The 26,531-nt window shown below is 41.6% G+C and overlaps 1 protein-coding gene across 12 annotated transcripts in view; it reads right to left on the reverse strand.

Annotated features, from left to right (window-relative positions):
• shroom3 (shroom family member 3) overlaps window positions 1–26,531 on the reverse strand; it is a 480,123-nt gene that overhangs the window by 22,521 nt on the left and 431,071 nt on the right. For all 12 annotated transcript variants that reach the window (XM_068038322.1, XM_068038329.1, XM_068038410.1 and 9 more), the window contains 2 exons: window positions 13,586–13,717; window positions 4,364–7,727 (listed from right to left, as the gene is read on the reverse strand). In XM_068038322.1, coding sequence (XP_067894423.1) covers window positions 4,364–7,727; window positions 13,586–13,717 — 3,496 coding nt within the window. The remainder of the gene's footprint in view (window positions 1–4,363; window positions 7,728–13,585; window positions 13,718–26,531) is intronic.

The raw sequence follows: 26,531 nt of genomic DNA on the forward strand, positions 1-26,531 counted from the left end.
GGGGTCCTGGCACCGATCCCTGCAGTACCCCACTTGTCACTGCCTGCCATTCGGAAAAAGACTCATTTATCTCTACTCTTTGTTTCCTGTCTGCCAACCAATTTTCTATCCATCGCAATACACTACCCCCAATCCCATGATTCCCTTCCCTCCTCTGAAGCCACAAACTCATGCAGTGAGTGTGAGGAAGGTATTTGACTGTGGGAGCCTTCACAGGCAAACCCAATCCTTCCTCAGCCAATTACCATACTGCTACACTTGTCAGCAGGAGCTACTGGATAGTGTCCAGCTGATGCATTCTGCCCCTAATCCAGGCACATCAATCACTGGATGTGACACCTTAACTGTTGCTCTGGCTGGGATCAATTAACTCATCAGAGACCAGGATCAATTAGCTCGGCACAGACTGGGAATTGAATCGGGAATTTTCCTGGAACCTAAATCTACCTGACAGTGCCTTTATCCACTGAGCTACTGTATAAGCTATTTGTTTATTTCTGATAAATATTTAAGTTAATTTTGATTATGCTGGCTTAATGAACATTAAAGGTGAGGGGCGATGTATTAATTTTACCCACTCACTAACCAAACACCCATTCGTATCCTGCATATATTACCCCCATGTCTGAAGAACAGTAGTCATTGACTTTCATATTCTTCCTAGTCCCAATAACTGAAGGCCTTCTTCATATCCAGATGCAATACCAACAACTGCAGTGTATGTAATGTGAGCAAACGGAATCTGTTGGAACGTCTCAGTGCGTCTGTCCTGGTTCCGCAATGGAGTGGATTTTTTATTTCATTGCTGGGCAGAAAAATGGCGTTAGACTAATCGGTTGCTCGGTATAGACCCCATCCGATTTTCCTTTCCACTGAAATCAATGGCCTAATCGACTAAAAAAAAAATTGATATTTGCAAATAAGTTCAATTCTGTGGTCACCTGCCATCCACACACAAGTGCTTTGCTGCTGGGATTACTGTATAGTGGTTAGGAGTGGCACTTGAGTCGATTCCACCCACTATCTAGCTCAGGGCCAGATGAGATCAGCTACTTCAGTACAGAGCAGTTGTCAGCAACTTTCAGGTCCATGTGGCTCAGCTCCCTATTGGGCAGTACACTGTCCAAAATGAGCCACTGAGAGAAGCTTTGCGGATATTACATCTCATGACGTGCTTTGACACATTTGAACCAATTGTTGGAGACTGATGCCCATTAGAAGGTCACATATTATAGTGTGTCTGGAGCAGTGGCATGAAATAATAACAAATTGCTTTTCCAACTGAGGCCCTGATTTCCTTTCACCACTTACTGAGGTTAAAAAGCTCCTGTACATGTTAAAGGGTAAAAGAAAAGATTTTTCTACAGCCTGCAATTATGACATAAATTAAAGAATAAGTTGGCTACTAAATGACAGAACACAGAGAAAATAATGAAACAATTTGTATTTCCTGACCATGGCAAACAGCAGCAGTTGATTTTACTTTGCCCTGTCTTTGTTCAAATAAAAATAAAGCCTCCACTGCATTATTGTTTTGATTTAATCTGATGATCCAGGTGGAGACAATATCAATGGTACACATGCTGAGAGATTATCAATTCATCACCGTCCAGTTCTGATTTTATGCTTATTTTATCTTATCGCTGGCTGTATTACATTATTTCTGTTGATGCAGGCTGTATACTATACCTCAGGAGTGAGGATGGCTACAGCACATTTTGGCAACTTTTGGAAAAGAACATTAAGGAATTCACCTCACACCATCTCAGCTTTCCACTGAAAGCTAACTGCAACTTTTTTTCAACACTTGAAAACCTCCCAGGTAGTTGTTCATATTGCCCAGGACCTTTATAAAATGTAGTTTAATATCTTTTCAGTACTGGAGTACTCCACCAGATCTATGCTAACATTAAATTTAAACAGCATTTGAACCCAAACGAGCACAGCTCTGTTGAAGCATGTGAACTAGTGACTATACTTCTGAGGCACTGTTGTGAGTGGCTACCAAACCGGTACCTCCAGTAGAATTGCGTCATGAGAACCACTGCAACATGATGACTGACACTAACGACTGATAAATTCCTGTGCTATTCATAGACACAGACAGATGAAACCTATAATGAGAGGATACAATTAATGGGCAGTGTAGGATTACAAAGAATTGCCTGACAGCTAACAGTCTGGTATTCTAACTGTAGCGATTTAGCTGGAGTCCTGGAAAATTCTCTTTTGATTATTTTAAAACTTGTCAGGCACAGAATAGTTCCCATGACCTGAAACAAAAATTGTTATTATTTTAAACCTTGCAGCAATCTTGGATAATGACTGGTGACCATACCCACATGCCCTGTTAAATTGCTCAGTAACAGATTCTGTATTAATCAATATTGATTTCTCATTCTTGGAGAACAATTTTGAAGTTTGCAGATGATACAAAACTTGGCAATGTAGTAAACAGTCAGCATGATAGTAATAGATTTCAGGAGAACATAGACAGACTGGTGAAATGGGCAGACACATGGCAGATGCAATTTAATGTAATGAAGCACTTAGGGAGAAACAACATGAAGAAGCAGTATAATCTAAATGGTACTATTTCGAGGGGGGGGGGGGGTGCATGAACAGAGGGTCCTGGGAATGCATATTCACAAATCCTTGAAGGTGGCAGGGAAAGTTGAGATAGTGGTTAAGAGTGCATATGGGATACTTGACTTTGTAAATAGGGGCACTGAATACAAAAATTGGGAAGTCATGCTAAACCTTTACAAATCTCTGGTAAGGCAACAGCTGGAGTATTGTGTAAAATTCTGGGCACCACACTTTGGGAAGGATGTCCAGGCCCAGCAGAGGGTATAAAGGGGGTTAACCTGTATGATATTAGGATGTAGGCATTGAGTTATATGGAGAGAAAGGAGAAGTTGGGATTGTTCACCTAGAGCAGAGAAGGTTACAGGTAGACCTAATAGAGGCATTCAAAACTATGAGGGGTTTCAACAGAGTAAGTAGGGAGAAACTCCATCCTTTGGTAATTGGGTCAGTAATCAGACATCATAAATTTTCATTAATTGGTAGAACTAGGGGGGAAATGAGGAGAAATGTCTTCACCCAAAGAGTTAAGATCTGGAATGCTCTACCTGAAAAAGTGTGCTGCAATCAGATTCCCTAGAATCCTTCAAAAGACAATTGGACATGTACACGAAGACGACTGATTTGCAGGGTTATGGGGAAAAAGCTGGGGTTTGCTGCTAAATTGGTCAGCTCTTTCAAAGAGCCAGCACAGCCATATCAGGCTGAATGGCCTCCTTCTGTGCTGTAAGATTCCATGATTCTGATTTCCTGAAAAACTCTATTTTCTATGCTATGCACATCCTGGGATTTATATTTTCCTCTCACCTTGCTGGATATTATTGAGTACATTGGAAAAGATGATGAATGCATATCAGAAAATATTTTACTGAGGTAAAGCCTTCAGTGCTGTTATTTAATTAATTTGCACCTTAGGTCTCAGTATTTTACTCCCCACTGTGAAGCCATCAGCCTACCGTTTAAATCCACCACAATGAATACTGATTTCTCAGCTATATGGCAGCTTGTGCTATAGATCTATTTATTCACTTCCTAGTTTTCTCCTCTCTTCTGAAGCTGCAGATTCATGCTGAGCTATGGTTTCTCAACAGCTGACAACCCTCAGGTTCCTCTCAATGTGTAATCTATGACAGTGAATATTGGTGGGTTCTTTGGCTGTGGAGGGCATCGCAGCTAAGCCAAACCAAAGCACTTCTTCACCCAATGCCCACAAATGCACATTTCCTGCAGGGTCACTTGATTATGGTCAGGCAAAGACGACACTGGCCAAATTTTACTTTCCCTAGCCCAGGAACGCTCAGGGCAATTAAGTTCCCCCAACTATCTCATCAACGGAAATAAAAATAGAAAATGCTGGAAATATTCAGATGATCAGGCAGCATCTGTGAAGAAAGAAACAGAGTTAATGTTTCAGGTCAATGACCTTTCATCATAGTTCTTATGAAAGGTCATCAACCTGAAATGTTTACTGTGTTTCCCTCTCCACAGATGCTGCCCGACCTGCTGAGTATTTCCAGCATTTTCTGTTTTTATTTCAGATTTCCAGCATTACCCAGTATTTTGCTTTCGTCTCTGAAAGCTGGCAGCTTCCTCATCTTTACAGCTCAGCACCACAGCAAGTACTGCATTTTCTACAGGGCTATTGAAAGAGCCAAAATTATGATTTCTATCTCTGGTTGGTTGAACTAATTGAATATGGGATACTGACATTGAAAGTGTTCGTCCCCATGGCCAATGTGACCCCTTTGACTCACTTGTCCGTAAACTTAGCACCCACCTCTGAGATCATTTCAGTTGATGGCGATGACCTTGAACGAACGTGAACAGCGACTGGATTTTCAGATCTTTCAAGCAGGTTGTCAGCGGATGCAAACTTCCCAGAATTCCTATCAGCCGAGTGCCTATCAAACGTCTGCTGTTGCTGATCGTAGTATTGATTTTGACGGGACTGGTTGTAAGCTCGGACTGAATTCTGAGGAGCTATTTTATTTAGTGTTAACTCTGAACCGTATGTGCGCTCCATGTTCGTTCTATACCGATTCAGTGAGGCTCCGCTACCAGCCTGATGTGCACTGCCATAGAAATCAAAGCTGCCAGTTAGTCCAGGAGGCAGCGTTGATGAAACACAAGCTGTTTCTGGCAATCTTTCAACAGGCTGGCGACAATAGATGGTCTGATCAAGCAGTGAGCTCAGACTTGAACAAGAGGAAAGGCTCTGATCATCAGATCTGCTTGGTTGCAGGTAAACACTCTGCGATCGTTCCTTAACAACTCCAGTTTCCTGCACGAAAGGCCTTTTGCCTGTTTTCCGGTGAATATAATCAGCAAGTGCGTTCTGCTGGATCTGTTTCAGTTCAGGCTTCGAAAGGTTCACCGTTGACAAGGTCCTTCCATCTCTTTCAAACAGCCTCCGTCTCTCGGCTACAGATCTCAGTTCAGTGGCTTCTGGGAAAGTAAAAGTTCGATCTTTTTTACGCTGAGCGGCAAATGGTATTTCGTTGTCCGAAACTCCCAGTTCATTTATTTTCTCGGGCTCGGAGTATGACCGCTTCTTCTGCTCTGCTGTCAAGCGCTTCCTGTTTCCTATACGTGCTACATGATGACTGCTTTGAAGTTCTTTGCTGCTGAAATCTGGGGTAGGATTCCTCACTTCTGTTGGTGTGACACAATGCCTTTCCTTTGGTATGTGTAAGAGCTTTGCCTGAGACACTGACCCAACGTGGGCTGAGGCGGGCCTGTCAAGAGCCTTTTGTTTGTTGATGTACGGTGAGGTTAAATCCAGATCCTTACGCCGGAAAGAAGTGGCCCTCAGAACCTTGCTCTGAGCATCTTTCAGACTGTTTCGGTAGGCGCGATTAAATGCATTATCTGGGGGAGACCCCGAAATATCATCTTCCCAAAGGGTATCCTTTTCACCTTTATCCATCAACTGAATAGAACTTTTGCTCTTGCTGAGCTGGGCTCCCTTGTTTGGATTGGGAAGCGAAGCACGATTGCTCCTTTGTGTAGATTTAGCAGGCAACTGTAGCTCTCCATCCTGACGTCTCAGTTCCTCTATTTTATTGCCCACATCTCTGCTCTCACATGTCAAATGATGCAGGATGGGAGTCTTGTCTGCAGTTATTAGGTTGACCATGGAAGCTGATGGCTGCTTTGCTGGTTGTCCTTCTGTGATACTGTACCTGTTCCTAATATCATCCGCACAGTTAAGTGAATTTCTTGCACTGGAAGACTGGCTTAACCTAACAGAGTCTGAACCAAAGTGGAATCCTCGGGTATTTGGAACTCTCTCGCTGTCATGTTCACGTTGTTCAATCTTGTTGACGGTCTCGAGCACAGAGGAACGTTTTGCTATTTCAGGTTTTACAAACTGACCACTCTGGGAACTTTGGGTGCTACTGGTACTGTACCTTGACCTGCTGAAATCAGATCGGTTATGCTGCTCTTGGCACAGGTTCTGCCCCTCGTACTTTGGCTGCACATATGGAGACTGAACTGTGCTGATTATGTCACTGTAGCGTTTAGGACACAACTGCCGTTCATAGTTACCCCAGCGGTCAGAGACCTGATCTTTGCAGTCCTGATCCCATTTTTGAGATAAGTGGCTGTCAGTGTAACTTTCCCACTGCTGTGACGATTTTGCATCCAAACTTTGTTGCCTGCGGTGGACCATTTTGGTTTCTTGGTGATTCTGCCATAAAGGAGAGCTTTGTTTATCTCGGTTCTCTTCCTGCATCCTAGATGGACGATTTTCCCGTTCAATTTTCTTTTGATAAGAGTCTTCATCAATGTGACCTTTTCCTTGCCAACTCTCAGCTCGCTGACTGGATGGGCCTTTCTCATTGCTTTTTCTTCTTTGCTGTGCTTGTGGATGTTCAATATTTTGACAACAATATTGTGCATCACTTGTGCTGGTGCCGGCACTGGCTGCAGAACTGTGACAAGACAGAGGTCCAACATCAGGAGCCACTGGAGCAGTGTCAGAAAAGCATTTTGAATCAGGGAAGACATGCACCTTGTACAGGCCACATTGTCCCTCTGGATGCTCTGGTGCCTTCTCATATTTGTTGCTAGAATTAAGGTGTGCAGCATTAGGTTGATAAAGAGCAGATCTATTGGCGTTGCTTTGGTTTTTGCTTTCCTCTACATTGCACGGAGTACATTTAGTCCTTTCAGTTGAATTTTGAGCACTGTGTGTATTTTCTCTACTTAGAGCAGGGTATAGTAACCCGTTATTGCTGTTTTGATGCAAACAGTTACTGTTGTTGATTGGTGCTTGAGCATACCGTGGTTCAGGCTGAGGTACTAGATAAATTCCAGTAGGTAGCATTGCTTGACCTGGTTGTGGTGCTTGAGTGTAACCGTGCTTAGGTTGAATAGCTGGGCTACTTTCAGGGCTCTTCTCCAACACTGGGTTGAGTTGTCCTTCAATAAATACAGGCTTCAGTGGATGGGTCTGCCCACAAGAACCCGTATTGATATGGTGAGGCCACGCTCCCTTTGGCTGAGGTCGAACAGGCTTGGCCTGTCCATCCAGACTTGACCAGGAGGTAGGTTTATCATGACTTCTAATTGCCATGAAACTGTCACTGCGGGTTGGAGGAAGAGGAGGTGCTTTACCATCTGCTTCAAAAGAGTTCCTACTCGGATTATTCCACACTGGTCCAATACTGTGTCTGTTGCCACTGTAGGGTTTGTAATAACTCCTGGAATCAGTTTGGGCTCGGCTATTAGAGCTTTTAACCGTTGAAGGGCAGCTAACCTCACGTTCCTCAGAAATTCCTCTGTGGGAGTCATAGACAGTTTTTACATACTTTATGTCAGCTTGTCTGATTCCTTCATGTAGACTATTCCTGGAAGGCATGTTTTCCATGGAATAGGAGCGTTCAGTGCGGAAGGTTGGAGCTGGGTATTCAGGAATGCTGGAACTTGTAGAGAAGGAGCTGTAGGCAGAGTCCCTTTTGCTATGATGGTGGGAAAGCTGATCTATGCTATTGGTGGACTTGGCAGAGGAGAGATTGCAGGAGTGGTAAGGAGGATTGGTATGGTCCAGGCTTTCCATGCTACCCCTTGAGCTGTACTGATCAGGACTCCTTCTTAGATACCCGTGATCATACCCAGAGAGGTCACTGGTAGAAGAACTGGTGAGGTAAAAAAAAGAAATATTTTATCAAAGGTAGGCACTGATAAACTGGTAAAATCAAAAAAAGAGCACTGTTTTAATGGCCAGAATCTATCCTGTTTTGTGCAGTAATTCAACAAATAAAAGCTTGAATTAAACAAAAAAAAAACAATGTTTACCATGTTGCCAAATGGAAGCTATAATATTTATGTACCTTAATTACATACATGAATATTATTGTGACTAGTTTGTGTCGGGGCTTTAAACACCAATATTAATGGTCAGTGCCATTAGAGAAAAATGTTGTTTATTTATGCACTCCTTCAAATCACCTTTTGTTATTGGCTAGCCCATGTGGCAGAAAGATTTTTGAGAGATTTCAGATTTCATTGATGTGGGGAGAGAGGCAGTGGGGTAGGGGAGGGCGGGGGGACACCACACCCACCAATACCCTCCTGGATGTCAATCCAGAATTTGGAGTCGGACTACAGCTTCCATTGGCTAAGACCATCTGGGACAGAGCTCAAACACTGCACCAACTGATTCAGAGGCAAGAATGCAACCTAGAGCATATTAAAAGTTTTGGTAATAATGCACACTTCCTATAAGCGCCATACAGAATTCCTGTCACACAAGGTATTAACACTGCTATTGTTATGAAAAGGCACTTCCTCCAACTCATGGTCGGCAAAAACCTTAGCGATCTGCTTGTCTTTAAAGATAAGTTAAAAAGAAATGAAGGATTATGAAAAATGAAAGAGATCGCTGTAATTCTTTAGAAACTAGCGACTGCTGTTACTAGAATTGCCAAGAAGACGGGTTAGCATACCAAAGAAACTGATGCAAGGTTACTAGGGCCTCTTTCAGAGTTGAAAGCACTTTATTATTAAGGATTTTGTGCTGAGAAACTAGAGTTTCCCACCAGCAGACATCATCTCAACAAGAGTAATGTGTTAAGACGATCAAAAAATGTACTCACATTTTATTCTTTGCTATTTACAGAGTTTTCTGTTTAAAGATTTTTTTAAAAGTCAGTGATAGGTGTCCTAATAGCCCGTGACAAATGGCTCCAACAATCAAATCACAGAGAGTGATGCTCATATCTGTTTTTTAAATTTACATGTCTGTATAATATCCCTTACACTGCACACATCCTTTCAACTTCTTCCCTTATAAATTCCTACATTCACATTTATAATGGACACTGCCAAAGCAAACATCAGGTCATAGTTACACCCTCCCACCAACAAAGGTGCTGTAGTGTCATCACGGCAACCGTATAATTACAATGTGAAAAATTTACATTGGCAGTTTATGGCCAGGCTTTATGGCCCAGGTGGGATTGACAGCGGGGAGGGCAGGGCACGGAAAAATGTGGCAGGTGGCGGAGGAGGCGGGGGGACGGAGGGCAAATGAGGCCCTTAATTAAAGGCCTCTTCGTGCTGTCATTGGGATCTTACTGCCGCATGGGGAGGATGCCTTTGCAGTCTTGCTGGGGGGGGGGGGGAAGATGCCTCCTTCATGGGCAATTTGTGGCCCACGGAGGATGTCCACCGGGAACCAATTCACCCCCCGGGACCCCCCTCTTCCTGGAACACAAGACCAAACCCCACCCCCGGGCCTTCTGGACTAGCCCTGGTGACCCCGGCCTCACCTATCTCTCCTCCAGGGTTCCAACAGTGGGCCTGGGTCTGAGGCCTCTGCAGTACCGGCAGTGGTCACCACTCCCAGTGGCACTGCTGATACTGCTGAGCTGCCGGCCCTGTAATTGGCTGGCAGCTTTGGAGGTAGGATCCCCGTCCCAATAAAGTCAGAGACAGGGTTCCTCCGCTTTTTCACCTGGTGCCGAGAGCCCCGCCCTCCTGATCAATTATTTCCACATTCCAACTCTCCTTCACCTATGACAATATCTCCTCTTGATTCCTCGTGCACAATGCTACAGGTCATATACAGAAAATCAGATGGCATCATCGATTCCCTTCATTCACCCTCTATCCAAATAATTAACTCAGCCCTCTGTATCTTATTCCAGGTTCAATTCTGCTTGCCCTCCCCCCATTCCATGCCAACTTGTGTGTTTCCTGTTCCCAATGAATTTAACTTAAAATCTGCCCATCTCCTCAGTCCACCTATCCCTGTAATCTTCTCCAGCTTTATAACCCGTCCTACACCATTCAATCTTCTGACCTTCGTGCTCCCCCCTCTCAGTAATGGCAGAGTCCTTTGCGCCTTAGCCCAACTCTCTGGAATTCACTCCTTAAATCTCTCTGTGCCACCAACCATTAAAAAAAAACTGCCCATCTTTTTGGTCATCTGTTCCTTTATTTATTTCATCTAATTTCCCACCTCAGTAAAGCACCTTGCGACATTTTCTGTGTTGTAATTCTGAAGGTATGTTGTTTCTTTGGTTACCATATCTGCAATGTCCTCCCCGCACTGCTTGAGAGACATAATAGCAACTTAAGTCTGGAATGGATTCAGCAGACACTGAACATGGTCCCATCTACACACTTCAGAAAAGGATGTAAATGACAGAGCAAATTACTCAGAATGAATGGCCTCCTGTTGTTCCAAGACAAAGTACAAAGATCTGCACAAATACTCCAAAGTTACAAAGTCTCCATACAGTGTGGAATAAAAAGCTCACTGTTTTTAATTCCACATTGAGTGCAGGGGCGAATGGATGCCAGACTTAGCACTGTGCAATTAGAAACCTAATGTTACTAAGGAATCACTTTTCTGTGTAGGTTGCATGTGCCCAGGCAACAGGAGACGTCACTGTGGTTACCCAACGTAATGTCAACTCAGCCTCCTTGGCTGTACAACAAAATGTCGCACTTTCACAGTCTGACATTGGAGCGGGACTGCACCTCAAGGTGAAGCAACAGAAAGTTGCTCTGATGAATTTCACTTTATTCAGTGATAAATACTGAGGACGTCTGCAAGGAATTGATGATTTTAGGAAAGTGCATGACAATCAGGTTTTAGGTTCAACAACAGTAACCATTTGCATTTATACAGCACCTTTAGCTTTTCCCTACCTTTGATCCATATCTCTTGATAGCCTTACCTAACAAAAAGCAATCTACCCTAGTGTTAAAAGCTTTAACTGACACAACCTCCACAGCCTTCTGGGGGAGAGAATTCCAGATTTCTACTGCATTCCTGAATGGCTGGCTTGAATTCTATTAAGTTCCCTGGTTTTTGATTCTCCAGGGGCATAGGGTAGATAGGAAGAAACTTTTTCCCTTAGCGGAGAGATCAATAACTAGGGTGCACAGAAGGAGCAGGAGGTTTAGAGGGGTTTTGAGGATAAGTTTTTTCACCCAGACGTTGGTTGGAATCTGGAACGCACTGTCTGAAGGGGTGGTAGAGGCAGGAATCCTCACAACATTTAAGAAGTATTTAGATGAGCACTTGAAACGCTATAGCATACAAGGCTTCGGGCCAAGTGTTGGAAAATGGGATTCGAATAGATAGGTGCTTGACAGCCGGCATGGACACAATGGGCGAAGGGCCTGTTTCTGTGCTGTATAACTCTATGACTCTAACCAGAGAAAATTGTTTCTCCATATCTACCCTCTCAGATCCTTTTAACATTTAAAATCTCAAATGATGAGACACAGTGCAGCACTGTAATAGTGGATAAGGCCAAGGGCATCAATGGCTGCAATCCACAGGGCCTCTAATATCCTCCCCCTGTCAAGGCAATGACTTACAGGGACAGCTTCACAGGCTGCAGCGGCCACCTGCTACCTCGCCCAAATGATCATTCTTTGAGTGTGAACACCAACAGTGAGCACTGGTAGTTATTGGCCCATGTGGGACAGTCCAACAAAACCCAACCCTATCCTCACTGAAAACTCACATATGTTTTCCAGAAAAGCCACTAGAGAGTGATCAGGAACAGATGCAGGGATGATTTTTGTCCTACCTAACTCAGTGACACTAAGGGCAAAAGCCTGCCATCACACTGGTTGTCAGCAGTAATACAGAAAGGTATTCTACACTTTTCAAAATGATTTAATTGTGTTCCAATAAAATATTAAATTGAAAGCCAACAAAGAATTTAAGAAAACAACTTGCCCATAAGTTTCACAAGAAAAGTAGGTTGCTTTTAATATAATTGCTTGCTCATGGTTTTCATTTTCAAGTGGTAATTTGCCCCTCAGAAAATGAAAGGAATCCCAAAGTCCTCCCTTTATTGCTTGGTCCTCCACCCACACAGAATCTGTAACCCACATAATGTTTCATTGTTTCCATTATTATGCAATTAGTTTGCACCTGTGATGCTATGAATTAAGCAAACTCACCAGCACAACAAGATGACATTATTAAACCACAGTGCAAAAAGGAATTTGGCAAGTACGCAAGTTCAAATATGTCAATGTAAGGCAACAATAGCCAACAGTCCATACTTTAGCAAACAATGTTTAGTATTTATCTAATCTTTTAAAAATGTGTACAGCCAAACCATAGGGAACATTTAGCCAAAACCTCATTTCAACACAGGGGCAGAGACATTAGTTTTCTGTGAGAAAATCAAACACAAATGCAATTCTCATGGCAGTGACACCTCACCAACCTAAAGGAAGGGGTCATCTACCATGTCCTCACTTAGGCCCCAAATAACATTTCTCAACTGTAAGTGCAAGATAGTAATGTCACCAGTCACTGTGCACTGCCTGGGACCAGATAAAGCAGAATAAAGGTTTGGTACTGTGTTGACAAGAAATCTCCCATTTCGATGTCATCTCCAAGACGTATTTCTGTCCATTCTAAAGTACTAATAACATAATTCAAATTCAATTCACCTGCAACGATCAAGAATACTTCAGCCATTTAAGATACAACTTTTGTCTCGGCAATGTACCAATTTAACAAAAAATAAATTAGACTTGCTATATGTACATCCTACAAGGGCCTAAAATACAAATATTTAGTTCTCCCTTTAAAATAAATCTACTTCATTCCCTATTATGTCTGCTGCAATATGTTAACCTTCCAGGTTAATGACGTGCAATAAGAACGCAATACCATTGGAGGCAGGAAATTAGGAGAGGTGGTGTGAAGATCAGAAGGGGACATACAACTGAAATACAAAATCGTTCCTCCAAAAAGTTAGGAGGAAGATGGTCACATCATTCTTAATATATTTTTAAATTTTACTTGCAAGAAAGAAATTAGATATCCATGTAGAAATTAGAGGCTTGGCAGACCAGTGTAACGGAATAAGGTCCACTGCAAAGATCCAACAGCAAAAGTAGGATTCTCTCTCCAGCCCAACCCCCAAACTTCCAGCTGTGCTGCCAACTGGCTTAACCCTAGCGATGTGAAGTCAACATTTATCCCAAGGCAACATATATGCCAATTAAAGTACATGTGCCTAATTTATAAGTAAGGAGTTTTAAATCTCTTTGATGATTATTAACAGTTATTTTTATGGCCAAGCCCGACAGTAAGCATATCTGGGGCGGGGAGAAGATGAAAGTGATGCATCTAAATAGAAAACATGTGTCTGTAGGATCCTCTTTTAACTGCTATATACATCATTTTACAGATTTTACAAGGACTATTTTAGGATTCTCTAAATCTTCAACTCGAAAATATTAATGAAAATTAACTGTGAATGTCTGTAAGTGGTTAAAGTAAAAGAAATAACAAGTATTTTTAGCCAATGCCATTGGATATTCCTCTGTTGGTGGAAGCAGAGGTTGTAAAAAGTCTGCTGTTAATTCTGTCATTCCATTACTACATGTGAAACAGGATTAAATCTGCTTTGAAGATAATTTGTTTTTGGTTTAAACTGGTTTCATAGTACAGAAGAAAACAGCAGATTCGTCCGTTGCTGCGACAATAAACAAGACGCCTACTAACCTAGAATGGTAGGTTTGGTGCCAAGGAGTGCTGATCGTGCCCTGAGATATTTGCATCATGCTTGGATCTGGTTGGTTTTCCACTAATTTTGTAGAATGCCAGGAGTGAGGTCGGGCTGTGGGTTCAGTCCGCCTGTGAACAGAGACAAAACAAAATGTAGCTTTAGTAACAGAATAAGTAACAAATAATAAATAAAAAGCAAGCCTGATCAACACAGTTTTACTTGTTTGTGTATTCTGTCTGGTGAATAATTTCCAGGTTCACTTTTTTTCTATATTTCTTGACAAAAAATAAAAGAGCTTTTCCTGTTTTCCTTATTTTTTGCGCTTCTGCAAAACAAGCACCGTTTTCAGTGCGAAGAGTCATTTAAAACAGGCTGTCGAGAAATACAGGAAATTAAGAGACTATAGCATTCCAAAATAATCATTCTTCAGATCGCCAAGCAGAATCAATGCTTTATGATAAACCCCGTCACTTCCTCACAGAGTTTATACTTGGATTAAGCCAAGTTTGAGTTAGAAGCCCATCTCCAGTTGTGTGCTTTTTAAAAGAAAGCCTGTTTGCTCCCGTAAAAATGGATGCTTCATTCTTCTAGGAATTTTATGATCTATTCCACTTCCTGTCACGGTCTACACTCACGACAAGCACAGGATAGAAAACTGAGAAAAGAAACAATTCAAATGCAAAATACCTTGCCTGATCCTGAAACTGGAAGGTGATTGAAACTGGACAACTAGACCTGGACAATATCCAGGCTTGGGCTGATAAGTGGCAAGTAACATTCATGCCACACAAGTGCCAGGCACTGACCATCTCAAACAAGAGAGAATCTAACCATTTCCCCTGATGTTCAATGGCATTACCATCATTGAATCCCCAACTATCAACATCCTGGGGGTTACCATTGACCAGAAACTGTACTGGACCAGCCACATAAATGCTGTGGTTACAACAGCAGGTCAGAAGCTGGGAATTCTGCGGTGAGCAACTCACCTCCTGTCTCCCCAATGCCTGTCCACCATCTACAAGGTACAAATCAGGAGTGTGACGGAATACTCTCCACTTGCGTGGATGGATGCAGCTCCAACAACACTCAAGAAGCTCGACACCATCCAGGACAAAGCAGCCCGCTTGACTGGCACCCAATCCACAAACATTCACCCCCTTCACCACCGACGCACAGTGGCAGCAGTGTGTACCATCTACAAGATCATCTACAAGTGGTTAGCACCGCAGCCTCACAGCTCCAGCAACCCGGGTTCTATTCTGGGTACTGCCTTCGAAAGCACCTTCCAAACCCACGACCTCTACCACCTAGAAGTATAAGATGCGTCGGGACACCACCACTGGCAAGTTCCCCTCCAAGCCACACACTATACGGACTTGGAACTATATTGCCATTCCTTCACCGTCGCTGGGTCAAAATTCTGGAACTCCCTTCCTAACAGCACTGTGGGCGTACCTACACCCCAAAGACTGCAGCAGTTCAAGAAGGCAGCTCACCACCACCTTCTCAAGGGCAATTAGGGATGGGCAATAAATGCTGGTGTAGCCAGCGATGTCCACATCCCACGAACGAATAAAAAAAAATTCTGTAAGACTTGCTGCTGCATTAAATATGGTGGAACTTCTCTCTTTGATAACTTCTAACCGTCAAAATAAGGACAACTCTGAAGACAGTGTTGCTAAAATAGACTGATCTATCAGCAGCAACCACTAGATCACAAGAGGTTCCGTCAACCAAGCAGAGTTGCTATCAGGCAGTCAAATGTGGAAACCAGTCTATAGTTCCCCAGGTGGTAGATTTTTAATCTCGGTTCTATTACCAGATGGTAATATGAACAAAGCAAAGGCCAATCAATTACAGGACAGATCCCAGTTAATATTAACTGCTCCTAGAAGCTACATCATATGCTTGCATGTTTTTCAATAATAATGCTGATTATGGTGAATACCACTTCTGATGCAATTATAAGCCAAAGGCACTGAAAACATCCTCAGGATGGTCGCTTGCTTGATCAATCATATCCAAGTGTACTTTGGGACTTGAAAGGATAGCTAATGGTTGGTAAATTAGACCAATAAGCATCACACCAGCAGCCAGGTTGGTTATTCTCCCCATAGATTTTCACTTTTGGAAGGAGAACAGTGCAGTATGGATCTAACCAATAAAAAAAAATGAAAAGCTAATACATAAATCATATTATTCAAATTAAAATAAATCAATTTGCAGATTTCCCTTGGAGTTTTTAATGAAAATGTAATTTGGAAGCGACAGCTTTTTGATTTTTCCTTCAAATTTATTAAAAGTGAAAAAAGAATGATTGAACTTTAAATTGCTTGAATAAATTGTAGGTTCAGTGGCTCGACAGGGAAAAGTATACTGAGCAATAATTTAAATTTATTGCTTGATAATTCAGATAGGCAGTTGTGATAAAGTGAAAATACTTTTGATCTACTACAGAAATGAAGTTTTAGGTAAGATGAAAGCCAGGAGCACCGAGTAAAGCCACAGACTGCTTTATTTAAAAGTTGCTAAATGTTTTAACTCTCTGACTGCTGGGCATCTCAAAAGAGAGGATCATGAAGATGTATTTTTTTTTTACAATGTTTGGTTGTTAAACTATGCAGGACAACAGTCAACAAGTATTTAGTATAAAAATCACTTCCTGAAAACTGGTTTCCTTTTTTTTCCCCCACTTCCCCCCCCCCACATTTCCTTCACTTTTTCTTTTCCAAGTCCTGATTCATTCTGAGCCAGGCTCCATTAGTGTCAACTGAACTCCAGAACCTCACCAAAGTGGCTATCTAAGACAGAGGGGTAGAAAACAGACAGTTTTGCTTCAGCCGCCTGTTACGGGGTCAATGGAACTGCATATCGGCGGGGCATATAACATGCTGCTGAAGTGATAACACCCGTCCTGCACTAATGCCCATGGTGGATTTCTTTCCGAGAGTGACAGGAGGTTATTTTTAGTCATGAGCACTGTAGCCACATCTGATCCTCTCTCCATTCAATAGACACAACTTTTGAGCAAGGGTCACTGGACAACAATCAGTACTAGGAGCCCTGGCTGATTTCTCTTCTCCCTAGTCCGGTACCCTGGGTGTGATCAACTAAAAACAAATCACTCTTCCAGAAGACTTAAAACATAGGTCTGATTTCTAAAGAGTGTGTTGCTGCAGTAATACAACTTGTGCTTCATTGCAAGTGCACCAAAGCACAATCCATCAACCTCAAAGAGTGCATCAGTTTAGAGGTTTGTTAAATGATTCTTAAAATAAAACTGTTTTCATACATTTTGCACCAAAGCAATAGCGCTGGACCACCAAGAATAAAAGATGGTAGGGGCCTTTAGAAATAGATTTATGCTTCATGCTTTTTGAAGTTTTGTTTTCCTCTTTGTGCACCACAAGCATAAAATACAATATTGGCACACAAAGGAATTACAGGAACCACACACATATTGAAGTTGTACTACTGAGGAGACCACAGATTATTGGGGCATACCTTTGCCACTTGCCTTTGAATTTGATGCAGTTTTGAATTGTTGGAAGCAGGTGCCTCCATTCGAACAAGTCATTGAAAACACCAAGCAAGATACAAATGATCGTAGCAGTGAAAAACCCCAGTTCTGGAGTAAATGCATAAAGCTCTGCTTGTGACTATTAAACTGCTTCCTCCACATATTTAAATAAGTTCTTTACATTTAGGTAGTTCATTCGACCACTTGGCAAACTTAGTTTAATACCTCACTGAAATGGTTTGTGTAGTGTTAAGCCCAAGCAGTCCGAGCTGCCTGCTCCATACAGTTTCTCAGTTTTCCAAAGTCAGGACCAGACTCGAGAGCTGTACTGTCACTGTTGCATTGTTATGAAATGGAAACCACTTCCCAGGAATGCAATAATGACATTGTAACTGGGCATTTAAATTTTCCTTACACATCTGTGATGCACCTTCTGCCTAAAAAGTGCTATACAAATGCAAGTTGACGTTGATATTTTAAAATATTGTAAAAGTTTTATAAACTTTGCCGGGAGTATTTCCTTAAATGACACTTTGTTTACCTTATTTTACAGAATCAATGACAGAAAACACATTTCTGAAATTCTCATTAATTTCAGAAAGATTCATTACACCGTGTCCAACCATTTCTCAAAACTGTGGAAGTCCTTACTTTTCTCTGTATAATATACAGGTTTCCAAAAGGCAATCTTGGTATCACTAAACCACTATTTCTTTATTTACATCCTGTTCCAAAAACATTTATTTCACACCTTTCATGTAAAAAATAGTCCCATGATACTTTATAAATGGGCACAAGAAATATGATTACCGAGCCAGGAAGGGAGAGGTTACAATTTGGTTTTGAAAAGTGAAGAGCGAGGTGAAGTAGTGAAGAGTTTTACAGAGGGAAGTCCAGAGAGTTCCCTCCTGCTCTTTTTGCTATTGGTCAAGCTCTATACTGTCCTTTGCACTTTATATCTTAATTAAAAATAAATAGATCTGGTAATTTTCAAATTCCTGTTATTTTTTGAGACACAAATGCTAACATAATTTGACTTTTCAGGCAGTCCATTTAGGTCACTAGCACAATATTATTAATAGAACTTTATTGGAGACACGGACAGACAGTAATTACATTAAAGAAGCTTTATAGCCAGATTAGAGAATTGTCTTTGCATGATAGGCTAAATTGTTAAAAACGAGATATGAACAGCCGGTTGGGAAAACACCCTTTAAAACTGGCATGCTGACTTATGGAGGATGAAGGCAGACAGTGACTGACATTATTTCTAATTGCAATTACTGAACTGTGTCAGTGCATGTACCATCGTTCACATAAATAGGGAAGGGTGCCTGAGGGCACTTTCCCATTTCATGACTTTATCCATCACAGTTTTTATTAATCATTACCACCAGGGAACGTAACCCAACATATTCAAAATGGATGAAATACAGTTATATTACAGCACATTAATTACAATTACAGTTCTTGTAGTGAGCACAATACTAAATTAACAGTACTCCTTTTAATCAAGGTGGGAACCTATTGGGTTAGATTATTATACAAAGAAACTGAGGAATGCTCCTGAAGGAATGTGTTTCATCAAATCACCTTTCCGCATACAGAGTTTTCTAGGAAATTAGTAAAAGCTGAACACCAGCTTAAAGAAAGCTGACAAAGACGCTAAACAACTGACATGTAAACTAAAGTTTGTGAGATGGGCTTTGCAAGTTAAACTGTGTATACCCAAAATTCCTTTACCTGTATTGGAGGGGGGAAAATGAAAGCCTAAAGGAAAAATCCAAATGTTGAAGGCATTAAATTGTTGGTGCATATCTGTGGGTGTCTGGAGATATCCTCCCTCATAAAATGTTTAATTTGCACATTAAAATGGTGCATTTTCATTCATTATAAACATACTAACCTTCACAATCAATAGATTAATCTACAAACAAAACAAAGTCATATTGGATTTTCAACAGACCAACCAGACAATTTTTACCAAATGTTATTTCGATAGTCACAATCCCACATTCAATCCCCAATGCTCCAGTACCCCATTTACTGCCAGTTCATTCTAACACTCTTCTTCCTCTCCTCCTCAATTCAAGTTGTTGGTGTACCTGTCCAGCTCATTCGCTGGGAGGTAATCTGACCAACTTCCTTCCCATCCCATTCATTTCACCCACCCTTAGATTCTGCTTATGGACCTTCTCCACATTTCCCTCTAGGATTGTCTATTCACTTGCAAACAAGGCCCTTGCCATTCACAATCTGGATCATACTGACCTTCTGTCTTTGACTGTAACTTGGCTTAAAGCTGGTAACACTCTGCCCGAGTGAAGCCTTCCCACTTGGATATACTTTTTACCACCTGCTCCACCCAAATCACTGTGGTGATAGTGTATCAACAAATCTCACCTTGGTCTCTGGCACCTTTTCTTCTTTGAAGAACCTCACCCTGTTCCATTCCTCTCACCTCCTTTAAATTCTCATCTTCTACCATTACCAAAGGTCTCCCTAAGATAGCCCGTGCAGATTGAAACCATGTGATCTTCCCAAGTGCATGTGGTTGTAGATTTGCAAGTTTTTTCTATGGTTAATCTGACATCATCTAAAACACTGACAAGCATGTGACTATGATAGCGCCAGGGACAGAGTTTAACTTGTCAGTTGCAGTACCAGTTGTGAGATGCCTTCATGTACTGTCCTAAGTGGGAAATTGGACAGCAGATGATGTGTTGTAACTGTACTTCCCTGATTGAATCAGTTTTACACAATCCTTACCAATTGGACAATGTGCAGCCCACACAATATGATTCTTCAAGATGCAAAAAAACAGGAATTACAGAATGTTTTCTAATAGAAAGTTAAGTACAGGCTGAAGATTTCGAGCGATATCTGATGAATAAACAAAAATAGCAGTACGCATAAACAGTCCCAAAAAGATATGTAGTTCATGCCACTTTCTGCCATCTAATTGCTTTTGGGATTCAACATGTCATAGCAGTGATAATCTGTCTGGGGAGCAGGGTGAAAAGATCACACAGAGATTAACTCTGAGTCTGGGTGTATTCAATTACAAACAGAATGTGACAAAGCAAAGGCAAGCCTAAACAAGGATTTTAAGAAAAGGAACAAAAAGGGCACATATATACTGTACGAAATGTCACTGCTCTGCCACTAAAGATAAAATATTTTTGGACAGATCAGTTTTCAAACTTTTTTAGAACCACATTTGATAATGTACTGGTTGAGAAGACACAGAGGATAATTTTGACTTTTTATTTCCATTTAATTTAAGAGAAAGAAAAATCAGGGGAGATGTAAAACCTTCTGCCAATTTGCTATCACCTGTTTTACACTATCGCACAATCAAAACACTGCCACTGTATTTGTTTCAGAAAAATTGACTGACCATGCATTTGCTTATTTAGTCGGTGGGTTTAGCAAAACTAAATTACATCATCAAAAGTTAACACGCACTATGAGTTAAAAGTTTCCAAAGGCTGCAATAACAACAAATCACTTGGGGATCAGTTTGCAAAACAAAACATCTTAACATTTGAGATTAGGTCATTGCTCCGAATTAGAAGAATGAGTCAGGGTTCACCAATGATAAAATAAATTGGTCATCATTATTTTTCAGTATCCTCTTGTAGATGGTTGGTGATACCTTTCTTTGCTTTGACAGAATCATCTTCAGATTTTCTTCCATGCCACAGTTCTACCGTGTGCAGAAGAGAGTTGGGAGGTTGCACCATTAAAAACAGATTATCTTCACTTGCTTTTATAACCATTAATGGTCATTAATTAGTCCACTTAGGAAGGGCAGCTCGCCAAAGCATTAAGCATTTAAAATTAATACTTCAGGTTTCATTAAACAACAGTTATTAGTAATGTTAAGTCGAAGAAGTCACCCACATTTAATTCCATGTTTTTTCCATTGAGATTCACATTGTCTCTACACCACATCTCAATTACATCTACTGTATGCAGCCTTTCAATCTCTTCCAACCTTCTAACCAACTGAATACTCCACATTTGCATAACATTCCACAAACATTTTAAAGGAGATCATTTGGCCAAGGTAAACTTAATACCAACACCCATGGTTGATACAATCTGCGCAGTAGATGCAAAATAGAAATATGTATTGCATCTGCAGATTTGTCAAACTACTTGACATCTTTAGTAAATATCATTTGTTGCATTCCTTTAGAAATTTGTTACCATCATTTGTTGAAAATGCTGCTTCCCCTGATTGGATAGCTTTAGTGACTACTGGTGATAAAATGTGCAGCGACGCTAACATTCGAGAGGGGAGGCCCCTGGCAACCATCGATGATCTTATAAAGCCTAGTCACATGGATATAGGGGCCACTCTTGATTAGTCGGGAATGACAACATGACATAAATAAAATGTTTGAAAAAATAGTCCTAATTAATGACCTGCTACAATAATTAATGGTCCAGAAAACAAATAGACTGCACAGTCCTAACAAGGAGAACAATAATAGACAAATACTGGCTCATTTTCTCTGATTAATGATCCACATTTCAGTCCATATGTTTGTGTTCAAGGTGATTCATGGCTTTGACCTTTATGTCCGACTAGCGTGAATTCCGTTTTTTTAAAATCTCACCTTTTGAGATAGACACTGACAATTAAATGACAGATGTGTAGTAACAGCTCACAAGATAAACTGGTGGTTTCTTAAATAGTTTAATTCAGGCTGCATATTTGGGAATTCAAACCAATGCAATGTACCTCCTGGAAGGGGTTTGGGTTTAATGCACTCAGTAGCTTCAGAGTTATATCATCAATTTTGCATTGAAAACCCATTTTGTATCAACACTAAAGTGACAATATAAATGCAATCTTAGCCAGTTTGATATTTGATCAGTTAATCCAATTGATCATTTTATATCATCTTTAGATTGCATGCAAGGCATTGTGGCTAGGATTTTACAAAGCTCCCGGCGTCAGGCTGCGTGGTGGGAGGGTGCTTGAAGATCGTTCTGGCAGCGGCCTGCCCTGGAACCGGACGCCAGGAGGATCTTCCCGGCGGCGGCAAGGCTCTGTGGAGGCACCCTCCCCCCCACTGCTGGGCGACAGGACCCAGATTAAAATAGTCAAATTAGCAGAATGCATCCATTTAAATAAAATTGACTTCAATCTTTCCGTCAGGCCACGATCTACTGAGCGGCAGCCGGCACTCCCGTGCCTTCATTTTCCCATCCAGGGAAAGCAGGCGCCACAGTGGTGGGGAAGGGGGGCAACTAAGCTTTTTAGTGCTGTGTAATATGGGGAGGGGGATGGGGTGAAATTTACATCATTAGTGTAGGGGATGCTGGGAAGAGGTGACCTGTGCACTTTGTTCAGTTTGGGGGAATGGGGGGTGGGGGGGGGGGGGGGAGGTCAAGTGTGGAAGATAAGTACTGGGGGGGGGGGGGGGGGGAGAGAGGGGGTAAAAGGGCAAATACTGAATTTTATTGTTATGGGGGTGGGAGCGGCAGATTTTTCATCAGTACAGTGGGGGGGGGGGGTATAACTTTAAAAATTTAAATTAGCCGGCAGGGCTTTAAAAATGGCGCCAGCGCCTGCGTACAGGCAGCTGTGCCATTGCCAGGGACGGACAGCCCGCCCTCCTCCTCGTGATTGGGGGGTGCAGCCTGACCTGCATATTATTGCGAGCCGTCGCGAGGAAGCTCTGCGGGCTGCCATTTTTGTCGCCCACATCCAGCCCTGCATGTACCTTTTTTTAAAAAAAACTTAATTTAGGGATTTTTAATGAATACAAATTTGAATTCATTCCTCATTATATACAAAATCAGACTCTGAATGTGTTTTTAAAAAACTATTTAATATTTTGTGTTGAGCTAAACTGACAGGGACTGCTGCATGTTGGGAGTGAGAATTGTAATCCAGGACAGCAGTCAGGGGTTGGAAGGAAAATAGAAAGAATGCAACCTTGGGTTGGACGTAGCTCCTGACGTCTAGTCACCCTCAATATACTACATGAGGTATCTTGACTACTGTCTTGTAGATGTAAAGATTTGAAGACCCACTGAATTCTCCAATGCAGTCAACATCCGTTTAACACAAATGCTTAGTGTACAAAATGGTGTTCAATTGGGAAAAAGTGTAATAGCAACAAAAATAAGGGCATAAGAAAAGGATGGAATCACAACACACATAAAATACATGATTTGTCTAAAGCCACACTGATGATACACAGTGAGGACGTTGAAGACACCAAGGTGACCGTTAAAGTTAGGCTTAACAAAGGTTTAGTCCAGTGTATTATACAGGGAAAGATAAAATTACTCCTGTCTCCTGGGACAAAGCTCCCCAGTCTAAAAATATTCCCCGATCAGGTAATGCAGGCAAATATTGATATTTGGTTAACACTGTTGTGGCACGAAATTGGGGAGTCCCTACAGAAAACTTTTTGTTTTAAAAACAGGGCACGAGGGCCATGCAAGAATTGCAGATAATCATCAAGTTCCTGAGTGTGGCTGCTCTATCAGGACAGGCACTGCCAGAGGCCATATAGTTCCTTACAAGATAGCCAAGCTGTTCAATGTAGCTGTGACACTGGCATCTAATCAACAAAGTGAAAAATGCCCATTTATGTTCTATTCACAGAAAACTGGAAAAATCTAGCACAGCCAATTAATTGCCCAATAATCAGCATAATTATGGAATACCAATGTTGTCAGAAAAAAACACCAACTCACAAATGACCTGCTCACCAGTGCTCTTTTTGGGTATCACAAGCATCACACACCTCCAGATCTCATCAGAGCCTACATTCAGTCATGGACACAAGGATGGATTGTAAGAGGAGAGGGGAGAGTAACTGCCCTCAACATCAAAGTAGCTTTCCATCAGTATGGCACCAAGAGGCACATTCGCACTATGTAACTGTCAGGCAATGATCATCTCTAACAAGAATATAAGCCCAAGAACATTTGCCCCTTGAACTTCAATGGCACCCTACTGCTGAGTCCCTCACCAGCAATGACTTGGGTCATCTGCATTGTCCTCCCATATGTTTATTTGTTTTACATCCTAAATTTAACATGGGTGTTGACATTAAGTCTATCTCTGCCAAAATATCTTCAAGATAGGAACACAGGAGCAGAAGTAGGCTATTCAGCCCATCAAGCCTGTTCTGCCATTCAATATGATCATGGCTGATCATCCACTTAAATGCTTTTTTCCCACACTATTCCCATATCCCCTTATGTCATTGGTATTTAGAAATCTGTCAATCTCTCCTTTAAACATACTCAATGACTGAGCTTCCACAGCCCTCTGGGGTCGAGAATTCCAAATATTCACAACCCTGAGTAAAGAAATGTCTCCTCATTTGGGTCCTAAGTGGCTTCCACCTTATTTTGAAATTGTGTTCACTGGTTCTAGATTCCCCAATCAGGGGAAAGATCTTGCCTGCAACGACCCTATCTATCCCATTAAGCATTTTGTAGGTTTCCATGAGCTCACCTCTCATTCTTCAAAATTCTGGAGAATACAGGCCCAGTTTCCCCAATCCCTCTTCATAGGACAGTCCCGCCATCCCCGGAACAAGTCTGGTGAACCTTCTTTGCACTCCCTCTATGGCAAAAATACCCTTCCTAAAGTATGGGGACCAAAACTGCACACAGTACTCCAGATGCGGTCTAACTAAGGTTCTATACAATTGAAGCAAGACTGCACTACTCCTGTACTCAAATCCTCTTGCGATAAAAGCTAACATACCATTAGTCTTCCTAATTGCTTGCTGCACCTGCATGTTAGCTTTCAGTGACTTATTGATGAGAACACCCAGGTCCCTTTGTACATCTAGACTTTCTAATATTTTACCATTTAAGAAATACTCTGCGCATCTATTCTTGCTACCAATGTGGAGAACCTCACATTTTTCCACATTACATTCCATCTGCCACATTCTTGCCCACTCACCAAGTCTGTCCAAATGATTATTGATTGACAAACCAGTCATTTGCACTCAATCCTCATCAGCTGGAAACTAGGAATTGTAAGCAAGGCTACCAATATAGAAAGAAAAGAAAGACCTGCATTTCTATAGCACTTTTCATGACCACCAGGTGTCCCAAAGTGCCTTAGAGCCAATGAAGTACTTCTGAAGTGTAGTCACTGTTGTAATGTGCGAACCATGGCAGCCAGTATGCACACAGCAAACTCCCACAAACAACGTGATAATTACCAGATCATCTGTTTTTGTGATGTTGACTGAGGGATAAATATTGGCCAGAACACCAGGGATAACTCCCCTGCTCTTCATCAAAATAGTACCATGGGATCTTTTACATCCACCCAACCAGGCAGATAGGACCTCAGTTTAACGTCTCATCCAAAAGACAGCACCTCTTGACTACTGTGCTTAATGATTGTGGAGTGGGACTTGAACCTAGAACCTTGTGACTCAGAGGTGAGAGTGCAACCCACTGAGCCACGGCTGAAGCCATCAGTATGTGATATACCCTACAAAGTATATCTCAATGACAAAACATGATCAGAGCAAATTACACAGCTTTACTCTGTATCTAAACTATGTGATAACTATCTTGGGACTGATTGGGGCACACAGTGGATACAGAAAACCAGGAAATACCCAAGTAAAAGAAAGAATAAATGTGAATTTACATAGCACCTTTCACATCCTCAGGACGCTCACCCCACCCACCCCCAAGCACTTCACAGCTAATTAATTATTTCTGAAATATAATCAATATTATGTAGGCAAACACGACAGCCAATTTGCATATGGCAAGGTTTGGTAAACTGAATTGAGATAAATGGCCAGGTAAATTGTTTTTGGTGGTGTAGGTCAAAGGATAAATGTTGACCAAGACATGAAAAAAAACTTTCTTCCTAATCTTTGAGTCGAGCCATAGGATTGTTTAGGTCCATCTGAGCTGGCAGAAATGGCCTCAGTTTAAAGTCTCACCTGAACGACATCACTACTGACAATATGCTGACTACTTACTAATGCACTGAAGTAGCAGCCTACATTTTGTGCTCAGGTCCTTAAACCTATGACGTCTGCCTCCGAGGGGAGAGTACAACAGTATCGGAGACTCCAACCGACAGAATTAATACTCACACTTCCTGAATGAATGAAAAAAATTGAAGTACAACTGCTCCACAGCAAAACTGGAAGCAATACAATAATTCAAAGATACAATATTGGTAGGACATGATAACTTCAGAGGCTATTGTCACTCCACATGCATGATGGCCTCAAAATAATAGATGTTGATAAATGAATTCTGAGAAGCTGCTTGGTGTTTGATTAAACCTGTAAACAAATACCACAGTTACTAAAGTAAGACCAATACTGATATCTACACTTGATATTCCTGGAAAGGGACATTTTCACCTCGTAGTTTCTAAATTCAGAATT

This window comes from Heterodontus francisci, chromosome 1, assembly GCF_036365525.1.
Source record: "Heterodontus francisci isolate sHetFra1 chromosome 1, sHetFra1.hap1, whole genome shotgun sequence".
NCBI classification, from domain to species: Eukaryota; Metazoa; Chordata; class Chondrichthyes; order Heterodontiformes; family Heterodontidae; genus Heterodontus; species Heterodontus francisci.